At 44.6% G+C, this 19,334-nt stretch overlaps 1 protein-coding gene across 1 annotated transcript in view; it reads right to left on the bottom strand.

The window, feature by feature from the left end:
* fstl1b (follistatin-like 1b) overlaps nt 1-7,717 on the bottom strand; it is a 140,966-nt gene extending 133,249 nt beyond the window's left edge. The window contains exons 1-2 of the mRNA XM_072513688.1: nt 7,428-7,717; nt 7,267-7,323 (exon numbers count right to left, since the gene is read on the bottom strand). Coding sequence (XP_072369789.1) covers nt 7,267-7,323; nt 7,428-7,430 — 60 coding nt within the window. The 5' untranslated portion in view covers nt 7,431-7,717. The remainder of the gene's footprint in view (nt 1-7,266; nt 7,324-7,427) is intronic.
* Nucleotides 7,718-19,334: the final 11,617 nt, after the last annotated feature.

Raw genomic sequence — 19,334 nt, 5'->3', positions numbered from 1 at the left:
AGAGAAAAGTTACCACATCGCAGGATTAGTACATAAAACCCCTCTTTGCCCCCCACATTCGCCCCACCACTTTGTTCGAACGTTCTTTTTAATAACCCGCTCATTCCAGTTTTTCTTCCACAATAAAAGTCCACGCTTCATCCGCCGTCTCAAAGTAGTGGTGCCTCCCTCGATATGTGACCCACAGTCTTGCCGGTTGCAGCATTCCAAATTTTATCTTCTTTTTATGAAGCACCGCCTTGGCCCGATTAAAGCTCGCCCTCCTTCTCGCCACCTCCGCACTCCAGTCTTGATAAACGCGGATCACCGCGTTCTCCCATTTACTGCTCCGAGTTTTCTTCGCCCATCTAAGGACCATTTCTCTATCCGTAAAACGGAGGAATCTCACCACTATGGCTCTGGGAATTTCTCCTGCTCTCGGTCCTCGCGCCATCACTCGGTATGCTCCCTCCACCTCCAACGGACCCGCCGGGGCCTCCGCTCCCATTAACGAGTGCAGCATCGTGCTCACATATGCCCCGACGTCCGCTCCCTCCACACCTTCAGGAAGACCAAGAATCCTCAGGTTGTTCCTCCTTGCGTTGTTTTCCAGTGCCTCCAACCTTTCCACACATCGTTTCTGATGTGCCTCCTGCGTCTCCGTCTTCACCACCAGGCCCTGTATGTCGTCCTCATTCTCGGCTGCCTTTGCCTTCACGACCCGAAGCTCCCGCTCCTGGGTCTTTTGTTCCTCCTTTAGCCCTTCGATCGCCTGTAATATCGGGGCCAACAGCTCTTTCGTCATTTCCTTTTTGATCTCTTCCACACAGCATTTCAAGAACTCTTGTTGTTCAGGGCCCCATGTTAAACTGCCACCTTCCGACGCCATCTTGGTTTTTGCTTGCCTTCCTTGCCGCTGTTCTAAAGGATCCACTGCAATCTGGCCACTTTCTCCTCCTTTTTCCATCCGTATCCAGGGGGGATTCCCTTCTGGTTTACCGCACAGTGTTTTTAGCCGTCAAAATTGCCGTTGGGGCTCCTATCAAGAGCCCAAAAGTCCGTTTCACAGGGAGCTGCCGAAACGTGCGACTCAGCTGGTCATCGCCGCACCCGGAAGTCAATTAGGTATATTTTTGATAGACAAGGAAGTCAAAAAGTGTCAAAGGTTACAAAGGGCAGGCAGGAAAGGAAAGTGGAGGTCACAATCAGATTAGACATGATCTTATTGAATGATGGAGCCTGCTCCATATTCTATGTTTCACTCCTTCAGACTTGTTCCTGTAACCCCTCAGGATGTTGATGGTGGGGGATTCAGCAATGGTAACACCATTGGGAGATTATATTCTCTCTTGTAGATGGTCATTGTCCATCACTTATGTGGAACAAAAGGGGATTTTCACAGTAACTTCATTGCAGTGTACTGTAAGCTTACTTGTGACACCAATAAAGATTATTATAATATTACTTGCCACTTATCAGCCCAGGCCCAAATGTTTTCCAGGTCTTACTGCATGTGGACATGGGCTGCTTCTACGGATTAGTGTGCAATCATCAGGAAACACCCCGACTTCTGACCATGTTGAAGGGAAGGTCCTGATGCAGTTGAAGGTGGTTGGACCTAGGACATTGCCCTGAGGGACACCTGCACCGAAGTCCTGGGGCTGAGATGATTGACTTCCAATAACCACAATCATATTCCGGTGTGTTATGCATGACTCAAACCATTTCCCTCTCTATTACCATTTGCTTCAATTTTACAAGGACTCCACAATGCCACACTCAGTCAAATGCTACCTTGATATCAAGGACTGTCACTCAACTCACCTCTGGAATTCAGCTCTTTTGTTCAAGTTTGGAACAAAGCTGTAATATAGCCAGGAGTTGAGGGGTCCTGGAAGAACGCAGACTGATCATCAGTGAACAGGTTATCATAGCACTGTCAACAAACATCTTCCTTCGCTTTTCTGAAGATTTGAGAGCAGACTGATAGAGCAGTAATTGATCGGATTAGATTTGTCCTGCTTTGTCTGGACAGGACATACCCAGGCAATTTTCCCCAGTGTAGGGTGGATGCCAGTGTTGTAGCTGCACTGAATCAATGTGGCTAAGGCCAAGTCTTCTGAAGGCCTGGTGTTATAACCCCACAGGAGGCCCAGGGATCTGCAACATCAGAGTCCCTGTGGCCTAGTCTGAATACGAACTACCCAAATGAGGGGGCCGGGCTAACCCCACTGTTTCTTGGGACTGTTGGGATAGAAATACCCTGACCCAGGTGGCGGGAGACCCTTCAGCGAGTAGGTGTGTATAGTTACCTGATAGTAGTGATCGCTTGCCCACACCTAGGCTCATCAATAGACCCAGGTACAGGTGACTGATAGTGGAGGGGGATTGTGGGGGGGGGGGGGGGTGTCTCTAGCAAGGGTGAGGGTGGCTCTCAACAAGGCCCCTCCCCTTCCCCAATGCCGGGTCCCTCATTCAGGAACGGTGTGCATTTGACTGAGGAATCCCACCTTTTTCCCCCCCCCCCCCAACACAAGCACTCCCCTCGCCAAGACATGGTTTGCTTCTCAGTTTCCTATGTGGCGAGTCCATTACCTGCCACTGGATAAATAACAGGATCAGCAGATGAAGCCCTTACCAGGCATTAACAGCCCACTTAGGAGCCTCAATTTATGATGGAGAGAGAAGACACTCCTCAAGCCTTCCTGCCATTAACTGAGGCAGGTGAAATGGTGGAGGGGTCACCACTGGCCTTCCCACCACCAAACCTGCCACCGAGGAGGGGATTAAATGTTTTTATTTATTCATTTATGGGATGTAGGAGTCGTTGGTTAGGCCAGCATTTATTGCCCATTACTAGTTGCCCTTCAGAAGGTGGTGGGGAGTTGCCTTCTTGAACTGCTGCAATCCTTGAGGTGTAGGTACATCCACCGTGTTGTTAGGGAGGGAGTTCCAGGATTTTGCTCCAGCGGACAGTGAAAGAACGGCGATATATTTCCAAGTTAGGCTGGTGAGTGACTTGGAGGGGGAACCTCCATGTGATGGGGTTTCCAGGTATCGGCTGCTCTTGTCCTTGGTAGCAGCCGTGTGTGGTTTGGAAATGGCTGTCGAAGGAACCTTGGGTAGTTACTGTAGTGCATGGCTGCCACTGTTCGTCGGTGGATGGTTTGAATGTTTGTGGAAGGCGAAGGAGGAGCAATCAAGCAGGCTGCTTTGTCCTGGATGGTGTTGAGCTTCGAGTGTTGTTGGAGCTGCATTCATCCAGGCAAGTGGAGAGTATTCAATGACACTCCTGACTTGTGCCTTGTAGATGGTAGACGGGCTTTTTGGGGGGGGGGGCGGGGGGGGGGGGGGGCGGTGGTCAGGAGTTACTCGCCGTAGGATTCCTAGTCTTTGACCTGCCTTGGTAGCCACAGTATTAATATGGTTAGTCCAGTTCGGTTTCTGATCAATGGTAACTCCCAGGATGTTGATTGTGGGGGGAATGCAGCAATGGTAATACCATTGAATGTTAAGGTGTGATGGTTAGCCCAAGTCTGGATATTGTCCAGGTCTTGTTAGATTTGGACATGGACTGCTTCATCATCTAAGGAATTACAAATGGTGCTGAACATTTTGCAGTCATCCGCAAACATCCCCACTTCTGCCCTTATGCTAGAAGGAAGGTCATTGATGAAGCAGCTGAAGATATTTGGGCCTAGGACACTACCCTGAGGAACTCCTGCAGTGATGGCCTGGAGCGGCGATGATTGACCTCCAACCACCACAACCATTTTCCTTTGTGCTAGGTATGACTAAACAGTGGAGAGTTTCCCCCCCAATTCCCACTGACTTCAGTTTAGCTGGGGCTCCTGGATGCCATACTCGGTCAAATTCTGCCTTGATGTCAAGGGCAGTCACTCTCACCTCAACTCTGGCATTCAGCTCTTTTGTCCATGTTTGAACCAAGGCGGTCATGAGGTCAGGAGTTGAGTGACCCTTGCAGAAGCGAAACAGAGTGTCCTTCCACCCCTTGTGTGCAGAAATGTTTCCTAATTTCACACCCAAGAGGTCTGGCTCTAATTTGTGGGCTGTGCCCACTCATTAGAGACTCCCCCAATCAATGGAACTAGTTTCTCCCCATTCCCCTTAAATATCCTGAAAACTTCAAAAATGATGCTTTAACCTTTCAAAGAATACAACCAGAGTTTGTGGAATCTTTGTTATTCAACCCTTGGGAGTCCAGACATCTTTCTGGTAAATCTATGTTACACTCCCTCCAAGACCAACACTCCCTCCAAGACTATCATATCCTTGATGCCCAGAACTGCTCACAGGCTCCACTTGTGGTCTAACCAGAGATCTGAAGCACAACCCTGTGTATTTTACTCCATTGCATTCAAGGACCAACATTCCATTAGCGTTTTTGATTACAGTATTAGGTGCCTGTTCCTGGCATTTTGATGTCCATTATCTCTAGATCTCAACTGTTTTTAGCTTTTCATCATTTAAGAAAAAAGGTGCAAAGTAGATGATAAATGTTTGCCTACACTGAAATCTATTTACCACAATTTTGCCCATTCACTTAATCCATCAACATGTTTATGCCCATCTGTATGTTGCTTGCAATTTCTCCTATTTTCTGTCATTGGCAAACTTGGATACGTTGTATTTTATCCCATCAGCCAAGTCGTTAATAAAGTGACTAGCTGAGACACCAATGCAGATCTTTCAGAACACCACAAACCACATACTACCAATTAGAGTACCTGCCCATTATCCCTATTCTCTCTCTTGCCACTCAGCCAATTTCCTAAACAGGTCAATAATTTACCACATCCATTTTGTAGAGTTGATTCGAAAGATTAAAGTGGCAATATGTTATTGGTAACAACTCAGCATCGATTTCTAATGCAAAATGGCAATTAAAAACGTCTGACATAATTAACTGAGTCTTCCCATAGATATGCTTTCCTCATGATTCATTCATGTGATACGGGCATCACTGGCTAAGCCAGTATTTATTGTCCTTCTCCAATTGCCCTCGAGAAGCCGATTGTGAGCTGCCTTGCTGAACCACTGTAGTCCATGTAATAGAAGGTTGAGAGGTAACAATAAAGGCCTAGTTCAGTTATGATCAATAAGATCTTAGAATACGGCTAACAATATCAGTCTTGAATATTAATAGCCTTTTGAGGAGACAAGTTCAAATATCCACTCGCTTTTGTTGTTAAACATTTCTTCTTGTTTTGGCTCGTAAATGCTGGCTCTAATTTCAAACTTATGCTTTCTTGATCAGGATTTATTCACCAGTGAAGTAATTTCTCTGCATCTAACCTAAACAAATAACACACCTCAATTAGATCATCCCTCAATCTTCTAAATACAATAGAAGACAACCCAAGCCTATGAAACAAGTTGTCATAATTTAACCCATTAAGGCTTTGTATTATTCTGGTGAATCATAGAATTTACAGTGCAGAAGGTCTGCATTGGGCCGATCCCAAGGGCAATAAATATTTCCTGAAATGCAGTGCTCAAAACGGAACTTTGGTCTAACCAACACTCTGTGCAATTGAATCACTTCCTTGAGATTCTATTTGTCATTTCTGTACTGGTGTACTAACCTTCAGTGATTAGTGTACATAGAGCCTTAAATCCCTTTGTTCTCCCACGGCATCTGGTCTCTCACTGTTAAGAAAATATGTCTTTCTCAAATCCAGAGTAGATGACCTACACTGCTCCACACTGAATCCATCTGCCACTCACCTGGAGCCATGATTTATGTCCCTTTGTAACTTCCACATACTTACTGTGCCTCCCAACATACAGTCATCTGCAATGGATATGCAAATCTGTATTCCTTTATCCAAGTCAACATATATTATGAGAAGCTGAGGCCCCAGTACAGATCCCTGGGGAACACCACATGCCAGATCCCACTAATTAAAAGAACAAATCCTTTGTGCATGATCTCTATTTCCTATCTCCCAACTAATTACCAATCTGTCATCGGGCACTAAGAAATGTAAAAAAAGTTATGGCATAACAATGGCAAGGGATTAATAATTTAATCAGGTTCAATTGACATGGAAATTTTTAAATTTAAACTTTATAATAACTAGGAAAACTATTCTGTCCTTATTCAACTAGGGTATAGCCAACATACTAATAGAAATAACAATAATAATGAGCTTTATTTTACTGTGAATCGACAAATGCTTCCCCTTAAAAACCCACAAAACTGAAGGATTGGGTTAACCGGACTGGCCTATCTTTTGAGAAAAATCACATACCATCCAACTTTTTACAGTCCGCTAAACTTTTTTTTTCTTCTGCCTTTTGTTGAGTAGACAGGGTCTTCTTTAAATCGATTTGACAAAATGACCAGCCGAAGTGGAGCCATGTAAAAACGATGCTTTGGGGCTGCAGTGAGCATTTGAAATGCTGCTCATAGCAAAATTGAGACAAGGTAAGCATTTTTCTTTCCCCTGACGAGCCAAGTACCACATCAACGTTACATGGACAGAACCGGGTGGTGACTGGTTTAAACCGCAGAGCTCGGGTAAGGAAGGATATGTACTGGGGGGGGGGGGGGGGGGGGAAGAGAGAAAGAGACTCGCTTTAAGAACGAGACCCTCTTATAGAGAGGGGTCTACTTAACTTTATTTTCCAGAAGAAATTTATTTTAATTGTCTAGTAACTATTGAGATTTTTACAAATTTCCAATTTTTTTTTTATATAAGCTTCCTAAAATGTATATCGTCGTTGTTGCAGGATTTCTATTCCACCCCCCCCCCCCCCCACCCACCCACCCACCCACCCAAACTATTGACAGGAGGACAACTTGTCACACTTGGCTCCCGTTTAATAGTTTGCAGATAAAACCTCTCAGCGGCTGGGTCCTGGATTATTTCTCCACCCGCACATCATTAAACCCCCTATTTCAGCTCCTCTCTCAACATGCCTTCGCGCGCGACCTCCTTTCAAACAAAATCAAGCAGCGAGAGCAAATGAAGATGCTAAGCTCGCCAACCAGAAAGAGAAACAAAAGATTTAGCCACGTCCAGCCATTTGCCGCGCACAGACCAAACGCGAACCCCCAAAAATGACTCTCTGAAATCTAACTGTTCTACAAAGTCCCGCTCGCTCTGCACGTAAAAGAATCAAGATCGATTGATGCTGAAAACGCCCAAAGCCTGCAAAACAAAACAAAAACAAAAAAAATCGGTCCTTTTTAAAAAAAAGACAGAAGCAGAGATGGTGTGAAAACGGGAGGCTGGGGGGCAAATAAGAGATCAAACTTACTTCAGCGTTTACCAAGGCGATGGTCAGAAGGACAAAAAACGGAACACTTTTGAATACCTGTTCAAAAATATGAAACAAAAAACATACACTGTATTAAAAAAATCCTTATTCTGGGGGAGGGGGGGGGGGGGGGGGGGGGGGGAAGAGAATGACTTTCTTACCATCTTGGAGCGAGCCGAGTTGAAGGAGCTGTGAGAGGGGGGGGGGGAGAGAGGAATTCGGTCCACACAGAGAGGAGGGCGGGGAGAATGGCAGGAAATTTGATCAGGACTCCGGGATTTAAAGCAGCTTCACTCCCCTGTGACGTGGCTGGGAAGGGACACTGAAATATCAGATTGACACTAAAGCCAGAAAGCCCGCGGGGCGGCCCCTCGGGAAGCTTTCAGCCGGTCAAGCGTCTTGCTCTCGGATATCGGGAATTTTAGCTGCTCCGGGCCTTTTTTCCCCCTGGGAATAAATCAGGAGAGGGAGGGAGAGATTAAAGGAATAGCTGCAGGAATTTGCAGTGTTTATTGGAGGAATCGAGGTCACATGATCGTTTAAAGTTGAGAACATAGGAACGAGAAGAAGCTGATTTTTTTTTCACAGCCACAAATCAATGGTAGGCCAGGCAGGCAGATAACGGGAAAAGGGGTTCGGGCCTATGGGAGCATTTTAAAATCTCACTACTTTCTCACAGTGTGGAATGAAGAATTAGCAAGCTGCCCCCCACACCCCGGTTATTCTACTTTGCAGATGTCTTTTCTCCTTCAGGATTTCGCCACATTTCTGGGATTCTGTCTCCGCCAGTCCAAATTAAAAGTTCGACTTCGCTCTCCCCAAGGCTGGATCTGAGTCATCCGCTCTACTTCAAATGCAACATTTTACAATTGAAATCAATGGCACTTCACACACTGATTTTCCTTGATTCCCTCTTATTGGAATTAAATCAAAGCTGCAAAATCATAATCCGCCTTCTGGCCAGGTTCAGCGTGTGTGATAAAATGTTTGCTCTAAGTCGATAAAAGTCAACAGCTCGAACGATTCTTTAGTGTGCTCATTAGTAAGTTGCAGAAAAGCTTACACGCCACCTCAAATGTAGTTTTAAAAAGTATTGCGGAAGTGTTATCTGAGGACTGAGTTGATTCTTGTTCTTCCCTTGTCTCGTGCAGACATTTTCTACTGCATGTAATCCATTAAACTGTTTCAATGTTGATTTATGTTTGAGGCACGACTTTTATCACTTTGCTCACAAAGCATCCTGTTTCCTGTAATTGTTTCCATTCCTTTCTAATATTTCAATGGTCTTCGAGGCACTGTTCTACAAACTTCGTGATTCCCACGTGTAAAGTTGGAAGCAGCTTTTTCTGAAACTAGCTAGTGTAAGGCATGGTTAAGAAAAGCTAGCTGGTTAGGCATGTTGGTTTATTTTATTTTATTTTTTAACAAACAATTTTATTGAGGTATTTTTTGGCATTGTAAACAGTTACAGATTACAGAAATATGCAAACATCAACGGAAAACCAACACTTCAACCAAACCATAATGCACATACCCGCTCCTCTCCCATAAACACTACCCGCCTATTTATCCCTCCTACTCTACTCGAATCTCCCCCCCCCCCCCCCCCCTGCTGACGTTCACTCTCCCGCGAAGAAGTCGATGGACGGTTGCCACCTTCGGGCGAACCCCAATAGTGTTGGTTTATGTTTACATCTCTGCCCCCACAGTTTGCACAACATGGTGACACAGTGGTTAGCACTGTTGCCTCACAGCGCCAGGGACCCAGGTTCAATTTGGGCTTTGGACCACTGTCATAAGAACATAAGAACTAGGAGCAGGAGTAGGCCATCTGGCCCCTCGAGCCTGCTCCGCCATTCAATGAGATCATGGCTGATCTTTTGTGGACTCAGCTCCACTTTCTGGCCCGAACACCATAACCCTTAATCCCTTTATTCTTCAAAAAAACTATCTATCTTTATCTTAAAAACATTTAATGAAAGAGCCTCAACTGCTTTACTGGGCAAGGAATTCCATAGATTCGCAATCCTTTGGGTGAAGAAGTTCCTCCTAAACTCAGTCCTAAATCTACTTCCTCTTATTTTGAGGCTATGCCCCCTAGTTCTGCTTTCACCCGCCAGTGGAAACAACCTGCCCACATCTATCCTACCTATTCCCTTCATAATTTTATATGTTTCTATAAGGTCCCCCAGCATCCTTCTAAATTCCAACGAGTACAGTCCCAGTCTACTCAACCTCTCCTCGTAATCCAACCTCCTCAACTCTGGGATTAACCTAGTGAATCTCCTCTGCACACCCTCCAGCGCCAGTACGTCCTTTCTCAGGTAATGAGACCAAAACTGAACACAATACTCCAGGTGTGGCCTCACTAACACATTATACAATTGCAGCATAACCTCCCTAGTCTTAAACTCCATCCCTCTAGCAATGGAGGACAAAACTCCATTTGCCTTCTTAATCACCTGTTGCACCTGTAAACCAACTTTTGGCGACTCATGCACTAGCACACCCAGGTCTCTCTGCACAGAAGCATGTTTTAATATTTTATCATTTGAATAATAATCCTTTTGCTGTTATTCCTTCCAAAATGGATAACCTCACATTTGTCAACATTGTATTCCATCTTCCAGACCCTAGCCCATTCACTTAACCTATCCAAATCCATCTGCAGACTTCCGGATCCTCTGCACTTTCTGCTTTACCACTCATCTTAGTGTCGTCTGCAAACCTGGACACATTGCACTTGGTCCCCAACTCCAAATCATCTATGTAAATTGTGAACAATTGTGGGCCCAACACTGATCCCTGAGGGACACCACTAGCTACTGATTGCCAACCAGAGAAACACCCATTAATCCCCACTCTTTGCTTTCTATTAAGTAACCAATCCTCTATCCATGCTACTACTTTACCCTTAATGCCATACATCTTTATCTTATGCAGCAACCTTTTGTGTGGCACCTTGTCAAACGCTTTCTGGAAATCCATTGGCTCCCCGTTATCTACCGCACTGGTAATGTCCTCAAAAAATTCCACTAAATTAGTTAGGCACGACCTGCCCTTTATGAACCCATGCTGTGTCTGCCCAATGGGCAATTTCCATCCAGATGCCTCGCTATTTCTTCCTTGATGATAGATACCAGCATCTTCCCGACTACCAAAGTTAAGCTAACTGGCCTATAATTACCCGCTTTCTGCCTACCTCCTTTTTTAAACAGTGGTGTCACGTTTGCTAATTTCCAATCCACCGGGACCACCCCAGAGTCTAGTGAATTTTGGTAAATTATCACTAGTGCATTTGCAATTTCCCTAGCCATCTCTTTTAGTACTCTGGGATGCATTCCACCAGGGCCAGGTGACTTGTCTACCTTTAGCCCCATTAGCTTGCCCACCACTACCTCCTTAGTGATAACAATCATCTCAAGGTCCTCACCTGTCATAGCCTCATTTCCATCAGTCACTGGCATGTTATTTGTGTTCTCCACTGTGAAGATCGACCCAAAAAACCTGTTCAGTTCCTCAGCCATTTCCTCATCTCCCATTATTAAATCTCCCTTCTCATCCTCTAAAGGACCAATATTTACCTTAACCACTCTTTTTTGTTTTATATATTTGTAAACTTTTACTATCTGTTTTTATATTCTGAGCACGTTTACTCTCATAATCTATCTTACTCTACTTTATAGATTTTTTAGTAGCTTTCTGTTGCCCCCGAAAGATTTCCCAGTCCTCTAGTCTCCCACTAATCTTTGCCACTTTGTATGCTTTTTCCTTCAATTTGATACTCTCCCTTATTTCCTTAGATATTCACAGTCGATTTTCCCTCTTTCTGCCGTCCTCCCTTTTTGTTGGTATAAATGTTTGCAGAGCACTGTGAAAAATTGCTTGGAAGGTCCTCCCACTGTTCCTCAACTGTTTCACCATAAAGTCTTTGCTCCCAGTCTACCTTAGCTAGCTCTTCTCTCATTCCATTGTAATCTCCTTTGTTTAAACACAAAACACTAGTGTTTGATTTTACCTTCTCCCCCTCCATCTGTATTTTAAATTCCACCATATTGTGATCGCTCCTTCCGAGAGGATCCCTAACTATGAGATCATTAATCAATCCTGCCTCATTACACAGGACCAGATCTAGGACCGTTTGTTCCCTCGTAGGTTCCATTACATACTGTTCGAGGAAACTATCATGGATACATTCTATAAACTCCTCCTCAAGGCTGCCTTGACTGACCTGGTTAAACCAATCGACATGTAGATTAAAATCCCTCATGATAACTGCTGTATTCAGTAATGGGTTAAGAGACATTGCAATTAGTTGTCTCATTTATGTTAAGTATCCATTAATTGACACTGATATGTAAAGGGGCTTCAGGTGGCCTCTGTCAGGTGATGTATAGTTAGAATTTTGTGCAAAGGCTGTTGGAATGAAATAAATGTGTGTTCATTGAAAAGGAACAGAACTTTAGACTCTTCATACCACAGCAACTAAAACATCTAACAATTGGTAGCAGAGGATGGTTGCTGTGTATATGTGAAGGGTTGAAAGATACAACTTTTCCAGATCAAACCAAGGAGTGAGTGAGAAAAAAAAAGGGATATATGGCTGAACCGAGGATAAAGATGGCTGGATATGACTATCCACCCTTATTTTCTGAAAGGGAATCGTACGACCAATGGAGAAGATGCAGTAATTATGTGGACTAAGGTAACTGCTTTGGGAAAGAGAAAATAAGGTATGGCATTGGCTCTTTCTTTACCATATGGCAGTAAAATCCGAAACAAAGTGCTTTCTGAGCTGGAATTGGAAGAGTTAGACTCAGAAGAAGGTCTGGAGACTTTATTGCATTATATGGATAAGATTTATAAGAAAGATGACTTGTTAAGTGCGTATGAAGCATGGTCGGATTTTGATAAGTTCCGGAAAATGGAGGATATCTCCATGGAAGACTATATAATGGCATTTGGCAGACTATATAAAAGGCTACAGAAATTCAACCTGGAATTTCCACAGTCTGTGTTGGCCTTTAAATTACTTGACTGTGCTAGAGTGAGCAACATGGATAGGCTCCTGATTTTGACTGGAGTTCAGTTTACTGATAAGGATACCTTATTCGAACAGATGACAAAAGCTTTACAAAAGTTTCTGGGGAAACATTCGATTCTGATGGCTCTGATGACCCAAATAGGTCAGCCTGCAATAAGGCAGAATATGGAAGTTACACTACTAACAAGATGGCAAAATCGTATGGCTACGAACAGGGCTCAAGACTATAGAAGGAGACCGAGACAAGGAAATTATGAAGACAGAAACCCAGTTAGAACCTACAATAGGATGATGAACCCCAGAAATGCACGGGGCATGATAAATCGATGTTTTCGATGTGACTCTCAATACCATTATGCTTTCAACTGTCCAACTTGTTATGATAGAGTGTTTGAAGCGACACATGACACGGAAGAGTCAGAAGAGGAAAAAGATAGTGACCCGAAAGAAGGCATTGTCCTATTGACAAGTAGTTTTACGCCGGTAATGAGGGTGTTGGTTGCAGAATCCTTCAACTGTGCTGTATTGGACCGTGGCTGCACATCTACTGTGTGTGGAATTGACTGGTTAAAATGTTACCTGGACTCTTTGAATGCTGAAAATCGTAACAAGGTTAAGGAATTAGTAAGTTTCACAAGTTTCAGGTTTGGGGATGATAATACTCTGAAGTCGCTGAAAAGAGTGGTGATCCTTGCAATATTGCTGGAGTGAATCATTTCATTAGCACGGATGTTGTATCAAGTGAGATACCTTTGCTTCTGAGCAGACCGTCGATGAAGAAAACACACATGAAACTGGATATGGAACAGAATAAGGCAACAGTTTTTGGAAAGACGGTGGACTTACAATTTACACAGTTGGGACACTATTGTATTCCATTACTGACAAATAATATTTCAAGTAGAGTGGTTAAGAATGTGTTAATGGCAGTTGAAAATGGGACTTTAGCTGATAAAAAGCTTGTGGTATCAAAACTGCATAGGCAATTTGCACATCTGTCTCCTCGGAGGCTGAACAATTTATTAAAGGATGCAGGGGCAAGGGATGACGACTATACTAAACTGATAGAACAGGTTAGTGACCACTGTGAAGTTTGTAGGAAGTACAGAAGGACACCAGCACGACTGATAGTAACCCTACCTTTGGCCAGGATTTTAACGACATTGTGGCCATGGACCTTAATATCTGGGATAAAGCAAATAATATATTTATTTTGCATTTTGTAGACTTAGCAACCAGATTTAGTCAATCAACGATTGTACGAAATAAAGAAAAGAGATTAATTCTGGATCAAATCGTGGAAAAATGGATAGGGACAGGAATGGGTCCACCTGCGAAATTCCTTACGGACAATGGGGGAGAATTTGCTAATGATGAGCTTAGGGATATGTGTGAAAACATGAATATCAGAGTTATGAATATGGCTGCAGAAAGCCCATTTAGTAATGGTGTCTGTGAAAGAAATCATGCTGTCATCGATGACATGCTTCGGAAAATTTTGGCAGCCCGACCAAATTGCAGGCTAAATTCAGCTTTAGCATGGGCAGTACATGAAAAGAATTCATTGCAGATGGTTGGGGGCTATAGTCCTTATCAATTAGTGTTTGGTAGAAATCCTAAAATTCTGTCCATTTTGGATGACCAGCCTCCAGCTTGGGAGGGGACTACAATTAGCTCTGGTTTTGCTGAACATTTAAATGCATTACATAGTCTCCCTTTGGGTGAAGAAGTTCCTCCTAAACTCAGTCCTAAATCTACTTCCTCTTATTTTGAGGCTATGCCCCCTAGTTCTGCTTTCACCCGCCAGTGGAAACAACCTCCCCGCATCTATCCTATCTATTCCCTTCATAATTTTATATGTTTCTACAAGATCCCCCTGCATCCTTCTAAATTCCAACAAGTACAGTCCCAGTCAACATCTCCTCGTAATCCAACCCCCTCAACTCTGGGATTAACCTAGTGAATCTCCTCTGCCCACCCTCCAGCGTCAGTATGTCCTTTTTCAGGTAAGGAGACCAAAACTGAACACAATACTCCAGGTGTGGCCTCACTAACACCTCATACAGTGATGTCGAGATACCGGCGTTGGACAGGGGTGAGCACAGTCAGAAGTCTTACAACACCAGGTTGAAGTTCAACAGGTTTGTTTTGAATCACAAGCTTTCGGAGCACTAGTGAGGGCTAGAATAAAAGACCAGGGATGTACTTCTGAAGCTGTATAAAGCTCTGGTCTGACCCCATTTGGAGTATTGTGAGCAGTTTTCGGCCCCATATCTAAGGGAAGATGTTCTGGCCTTGGAAAGGGTCCAGAGGAGGTTCACAAGAATGATGCCTGGAATGAAGAGCTTGCCATATGAGGAATGGTAGAGGACTCTGGGTCTGTGCTTGTTGGAGTTTAGAAGGATGAGGAGGGATCTTATTGAAACTTACAGGATACTGCGAGGCCTGGATAGAGTAGACGTGAAGAGGATGTTTCCACTTGTAGGAAAACATAGAAGCAGAGGACACAATCTCAGACTAAAGGAACAATCCTTTAAAACAAAGATGAGGAGGAATTTCTTGAGCCAGAGGGTGGAGAATCTGTGGAACCTTTTACCGCAGGAGGCTGTGGAGACCAAATCACTGAGTGTCTTTAAGACAGAGATAGATAGGTTCTTGATTAATAAGGGGATCAGGGGTTATGGGGAGAAGGCAGGAGAATGGGGATCAGAAAAATATCAGCAAAGATTGAATGGCAGAGCAGATTCGATGGGCCGAGTGGCCTAATTCTGCTCCTATGTCTTATGGTCTTATGATAAGACTTAGGGTTATGTCAACAAACATCTATTGAAACTGCAAGAACAAATATTTTTTAACTCACAGACAATGGGCGCAATTTATCGGCCACGTCCCACTGGAATTGGGATGGGATGCAGCCGGTGGATCTCATGACAGGCGTCATCTGGAATTCCCGGTAGTTGTTACGCCCTATGTGATCTAACGGGATCTCACTAGACGTCGCGATCTGGATCCCGCCCACAATGGGCAGGATCGAGACATGCATAGTTAAGTGAGCTTAACAGCTCACTTAACTACGCCGACGACACCAGATTTAACTGGCCCCCAGGATCTACTGGCCTCGCTGAGGAGCTCCCAGTTGGGCGCCGATTAGCACTGATGTAGCCACCTAAATTGGCCAACTCCCGATTTAAAATGGCAAACGGCAAAGGCTGATGGGAAAGTCAGCCAACATAGACAGAAACCAGCAGCTGCAGGTTTGCTGTGTATTTACCTCTGCAAAGGCCAGACAACATCGATACCAGCGACCATCAGCATAACAAAGTAGCAGCCATCTGTATACTGATGAGCAATCCCCGGGAACAATAAGTAACATTTTGGACACACAAAGCAAAGCCAGACTCCTCGGCGCCAGCAGGAGCCAACACAAAGGAGGTGAACGAGCACCTCAAGACCGCTCATCGATCAGGGAACCACTCCAGTATTGGAGAAAATCGAACCAAGCGATTGGGACAAAGTCCAATCACTTGGGACCAGGTACAGGGTCCGCCCCAAGAGGCGGGAACGCCCTGGGGACTATAAGAGTTGAGCCCCAAGTTCAAATCGCTCTCTCTTCAGTTCTCTTCAGCTCTCTTCACCTCTTCTTCCTGCCCGGGTCACCCAGCAACAAGAACCAACATTGACCGTGACCGGTGCAGTGATCGCCGAAAGCCCGTAAGTCTTAATTCAACGCTCGCTACGAGATAGGCGCTCCTAGCTACCAATCCGTACCAACTCCGAATCCCGCAGACTCAGAACCCGAACGAAAGGCCATTTGTTCCCCTGACCTGGCGGGCCAGTCCGAAATTAAGTATAGGCCTGTTAGTTGTCGAAGTAGCTTAGACGTAGAATTTGTGCATGAGTAGCGATTACTGTGTATAATAAATGTGCTTTGATTTAAATCTTACTAATCGGCGTATTGGGTTATTGATCATTACTCGGACTTGAACCTCGTGGTGGTATCATAAAGATACCTGGCGACTCGAGAGCAAAGGTAATAAAACAGAGCAATTGAACCAAGGAGAAAGTTAGCAACACTGGTCCCCACAAACAGGGACCAGGTGAAACTACACTTGGGGGACGTCTCCCAGGTGCTCTGAGTCCCTTGGTGGTTGGCCTCAGGGCAGGGTGGCATTCTGGTACTGATGCTAACCGGGCACCTTGGCCTTGCCAGCCTGGCACCAAGTGCCACTGGGGTATCCTAGCAGTGCCACCCAGGTGCAGGCTAACAGGGGCACTGTCAGGCTGGCAGTGGCAAGGTAGCCTGGTGGCATTTTGCCTACACAAAGGATTGGGCCGGGGGATGCCCTGTCCATATGAGGTGGGATGCGGTGGGCTTGAGCACCCCCCAACAGGCACTTGCACTAACGCCACCCAAAATGGGACTCTGTTGTTTTCTCGTTCAACTTTTATTTTGCAAACAGGTAGGGTGCAGAAGAGGGGGGTGGATTTAAGTAATTTGACAGTTTGACAGTTCCACAGATCCTTTCCACCCTTTCTGAGCATTTATATCTACTCTAAAAGGGCATAAGGCCCTTGCTCCAACGGTGCACTGAGTTCAAATGACTCTGCTGAGTTCAGACATCTGCCGTGTGTGTGTGAGTCACGTCCGGTTCCTGTTCCCCTTCAAGCCTTTCTCCCATCCACTCATCCCATCCCAATCAAATTCCTTGGGTAAATAGGTTGATCCAGATTGTTAAAAGAAAACAGGCCACTTCCATGGCTTGAACACCCAACTGCAAGCTAGTAAGCCTCATCTCACCTGGTGGACAGGCTACCGCCTATGTTGGGTCCCAACTGGGCCATGGAAGTGGGAACGCTTGGCATAGGGGATCTTACCCTTGGAGCCACCCTTTGATCTTGTCCTTATCGTACTTATGGAGGTTTATTTCTTTACAACATTGACTGGGAAAAAACAGTATCAAATGGACCTGATTCTGGATGATATCTTTCTGGGTCATAAATGTGAGCTATCTACTGCGTGGCTCATTCACCAGTATTATCATTGAATGGTGCCCTCTTGTTTAATGAGGGCAGCCCTCATATTTCTCACTACATCCAGCATAACCTCTCAGAACTTGGTGAGAAACTTTATGATGTCAGACCCCTTTACTTGCATTGTGTTAACTGTCTGCTGGTGCCCTTTATATTACTGTCTGCTGTGAGTATTATGAGAATTTTTAAAACATCATTCATAGGATTGGGCATCGTTGGCTAGGCTATCATTTAATGCCCATCCCCATCCCCATTGAAGATGGTAGTGAGCTGCCTTCTTGAACCACTGCAGCCCATTTGGTGTAGGTACACCAATAGCGTTGTTAGGGAAGGAGTTCCAGGATGTTGACCCAGTGACAGTGAAGGAATGGTGATATATTTCCAAATTAGGATGGTGAATGGCTTGGAGGGGAACGTCCACGTGGTGGTATTCCCATGTGGCTGCTGCCCTTATCTGTCTAGATGGTAGTGATCATTGGTTTGGAAGGTGCTGTCTAAGAAACCTTTGTGAGTTCCTGTAATGAATGCCCCTGATGCAACCACACTTTGGGTGGGAACATTCACAGACTAATAACACCTAAATTCTTGAGTCCAGGTGAATCAAAGCCATTGTCTGGGCAGGTGGGCAAGAAGTTAAGATAAAACGCAATTATATGTGACCTCCTTAAATTGTTCAAATAAGTCAATCAATGTAACCTTTGTAAACAGACCCCAGCTGAGCAAAGCCATTACTGAAACTTGAAGCTTAGCCAAACACCCATAATGAGGCTATCTGGAAAAACAGGTATCTGGTCCACTTGCATTAACCTCCACCAGTACAATTTCCCACTGCCTTCTGAGCAGTCTGCAGGGCCTCTTGCTCCTCTGTTGATACAGAATGTCTCTCCTGTCATGATATTCAGGTAAACATCATAGCACAAACATACATACACACTGATGGACAGATCAATGGACCAATCACAACACACACACAACACCACAGACAATCACAGGCAAGAGCATACACACTACAAAACAGGGAACACAACACTTCCTGGGCATTCCAGCAGGAGACAGCTCAGGGCACAGAGCTCATAGCAAGCCACTCAGACATCCACCATGTGCTGAGTGAAACTACAAGATAGTATTAGGAATAGGTCCACAGATTCTAGGGTTATGATCGAACCTCAGTAACCAGTTTACCACTGTATATAAATGTTAGTAATAAAACTGAGTTGTACCATTCGCAACCATGTTGGTTCGTCTGTGTAGCAGAGTACCCATCACATCATCTCCATCTTTCCATGCCTTGCATCTAGAGCTGCAGTGCATTGTTACAAACCTTTATGCTCATTTTGTCACACATTCAGACGCTCAAATATCACATCACAGTCCAGATTCATTTTTCAAAAATTTCTCACTGCTTCTTGCAGTTGCAATGCACCTTTAAGGGGTGTGGATAGCCCTTAAGTAGCATTATGACTTGCAATATCAGTGGGTCCCCTGTTGATATATGCAATAAATGAACAGTACAGGTCTTACTGGCTGCATGCAGCTATCATTTAAAGCAACAGGCAGCATCAATTTAATGCACTGCGTGCAATGTGGTAAACAGGCGCAGATTAATATTCTGTCATCCTCATGTCCATTTATGGGCATTAACCAATTTCACCCAAGAATCCTCTATCATTAAAAGCTGCAAAGTTGGAAATTCCTTATTGTATGCAAATTGGGGTAAATGTTGTTACATGTTCTGTGCTGTACTGTTCCATGTTCTATGTTCTATAAAGTAGTCTGCTGGCTGCATTGGGAACAACTGTTTAATCTTAATAAGTAGGATTAGCTCAGAAATTCCTGGGGAGATCTTTTGGGGGCAGGTCTGGGCTGAGTCAGAACTTTGTAGCAAAGTGTTGAAAGGTGCAGAATTTGAACTTGTTTTTCGGATGGTGTTCAATCGATCTGCTGTTAGGGGTGCAACCTGATAAATTCTACTCTGCTGGATCCTTGTGAAGGA

Source organism: Scyliorhinus torazame, chromosome 8 (assembly GCF_047496885.1).
Source record: "Scyliorhinus torazame isolate Kashiwa2021f chromosome 8, sScyTor2.1, whole genome shotgun sequence".
Classification (NCBI taxonomy): Eukaryota; Metazoa; Chordata; class Chondrichthyes; order Carcharhiniformes; family Scyliorhinidae; genus Scyliorhinus; species Scyliorhinus torazame.
This window is presented reverse-complemented; position numbering and strand designations above follow the sequence as displayed.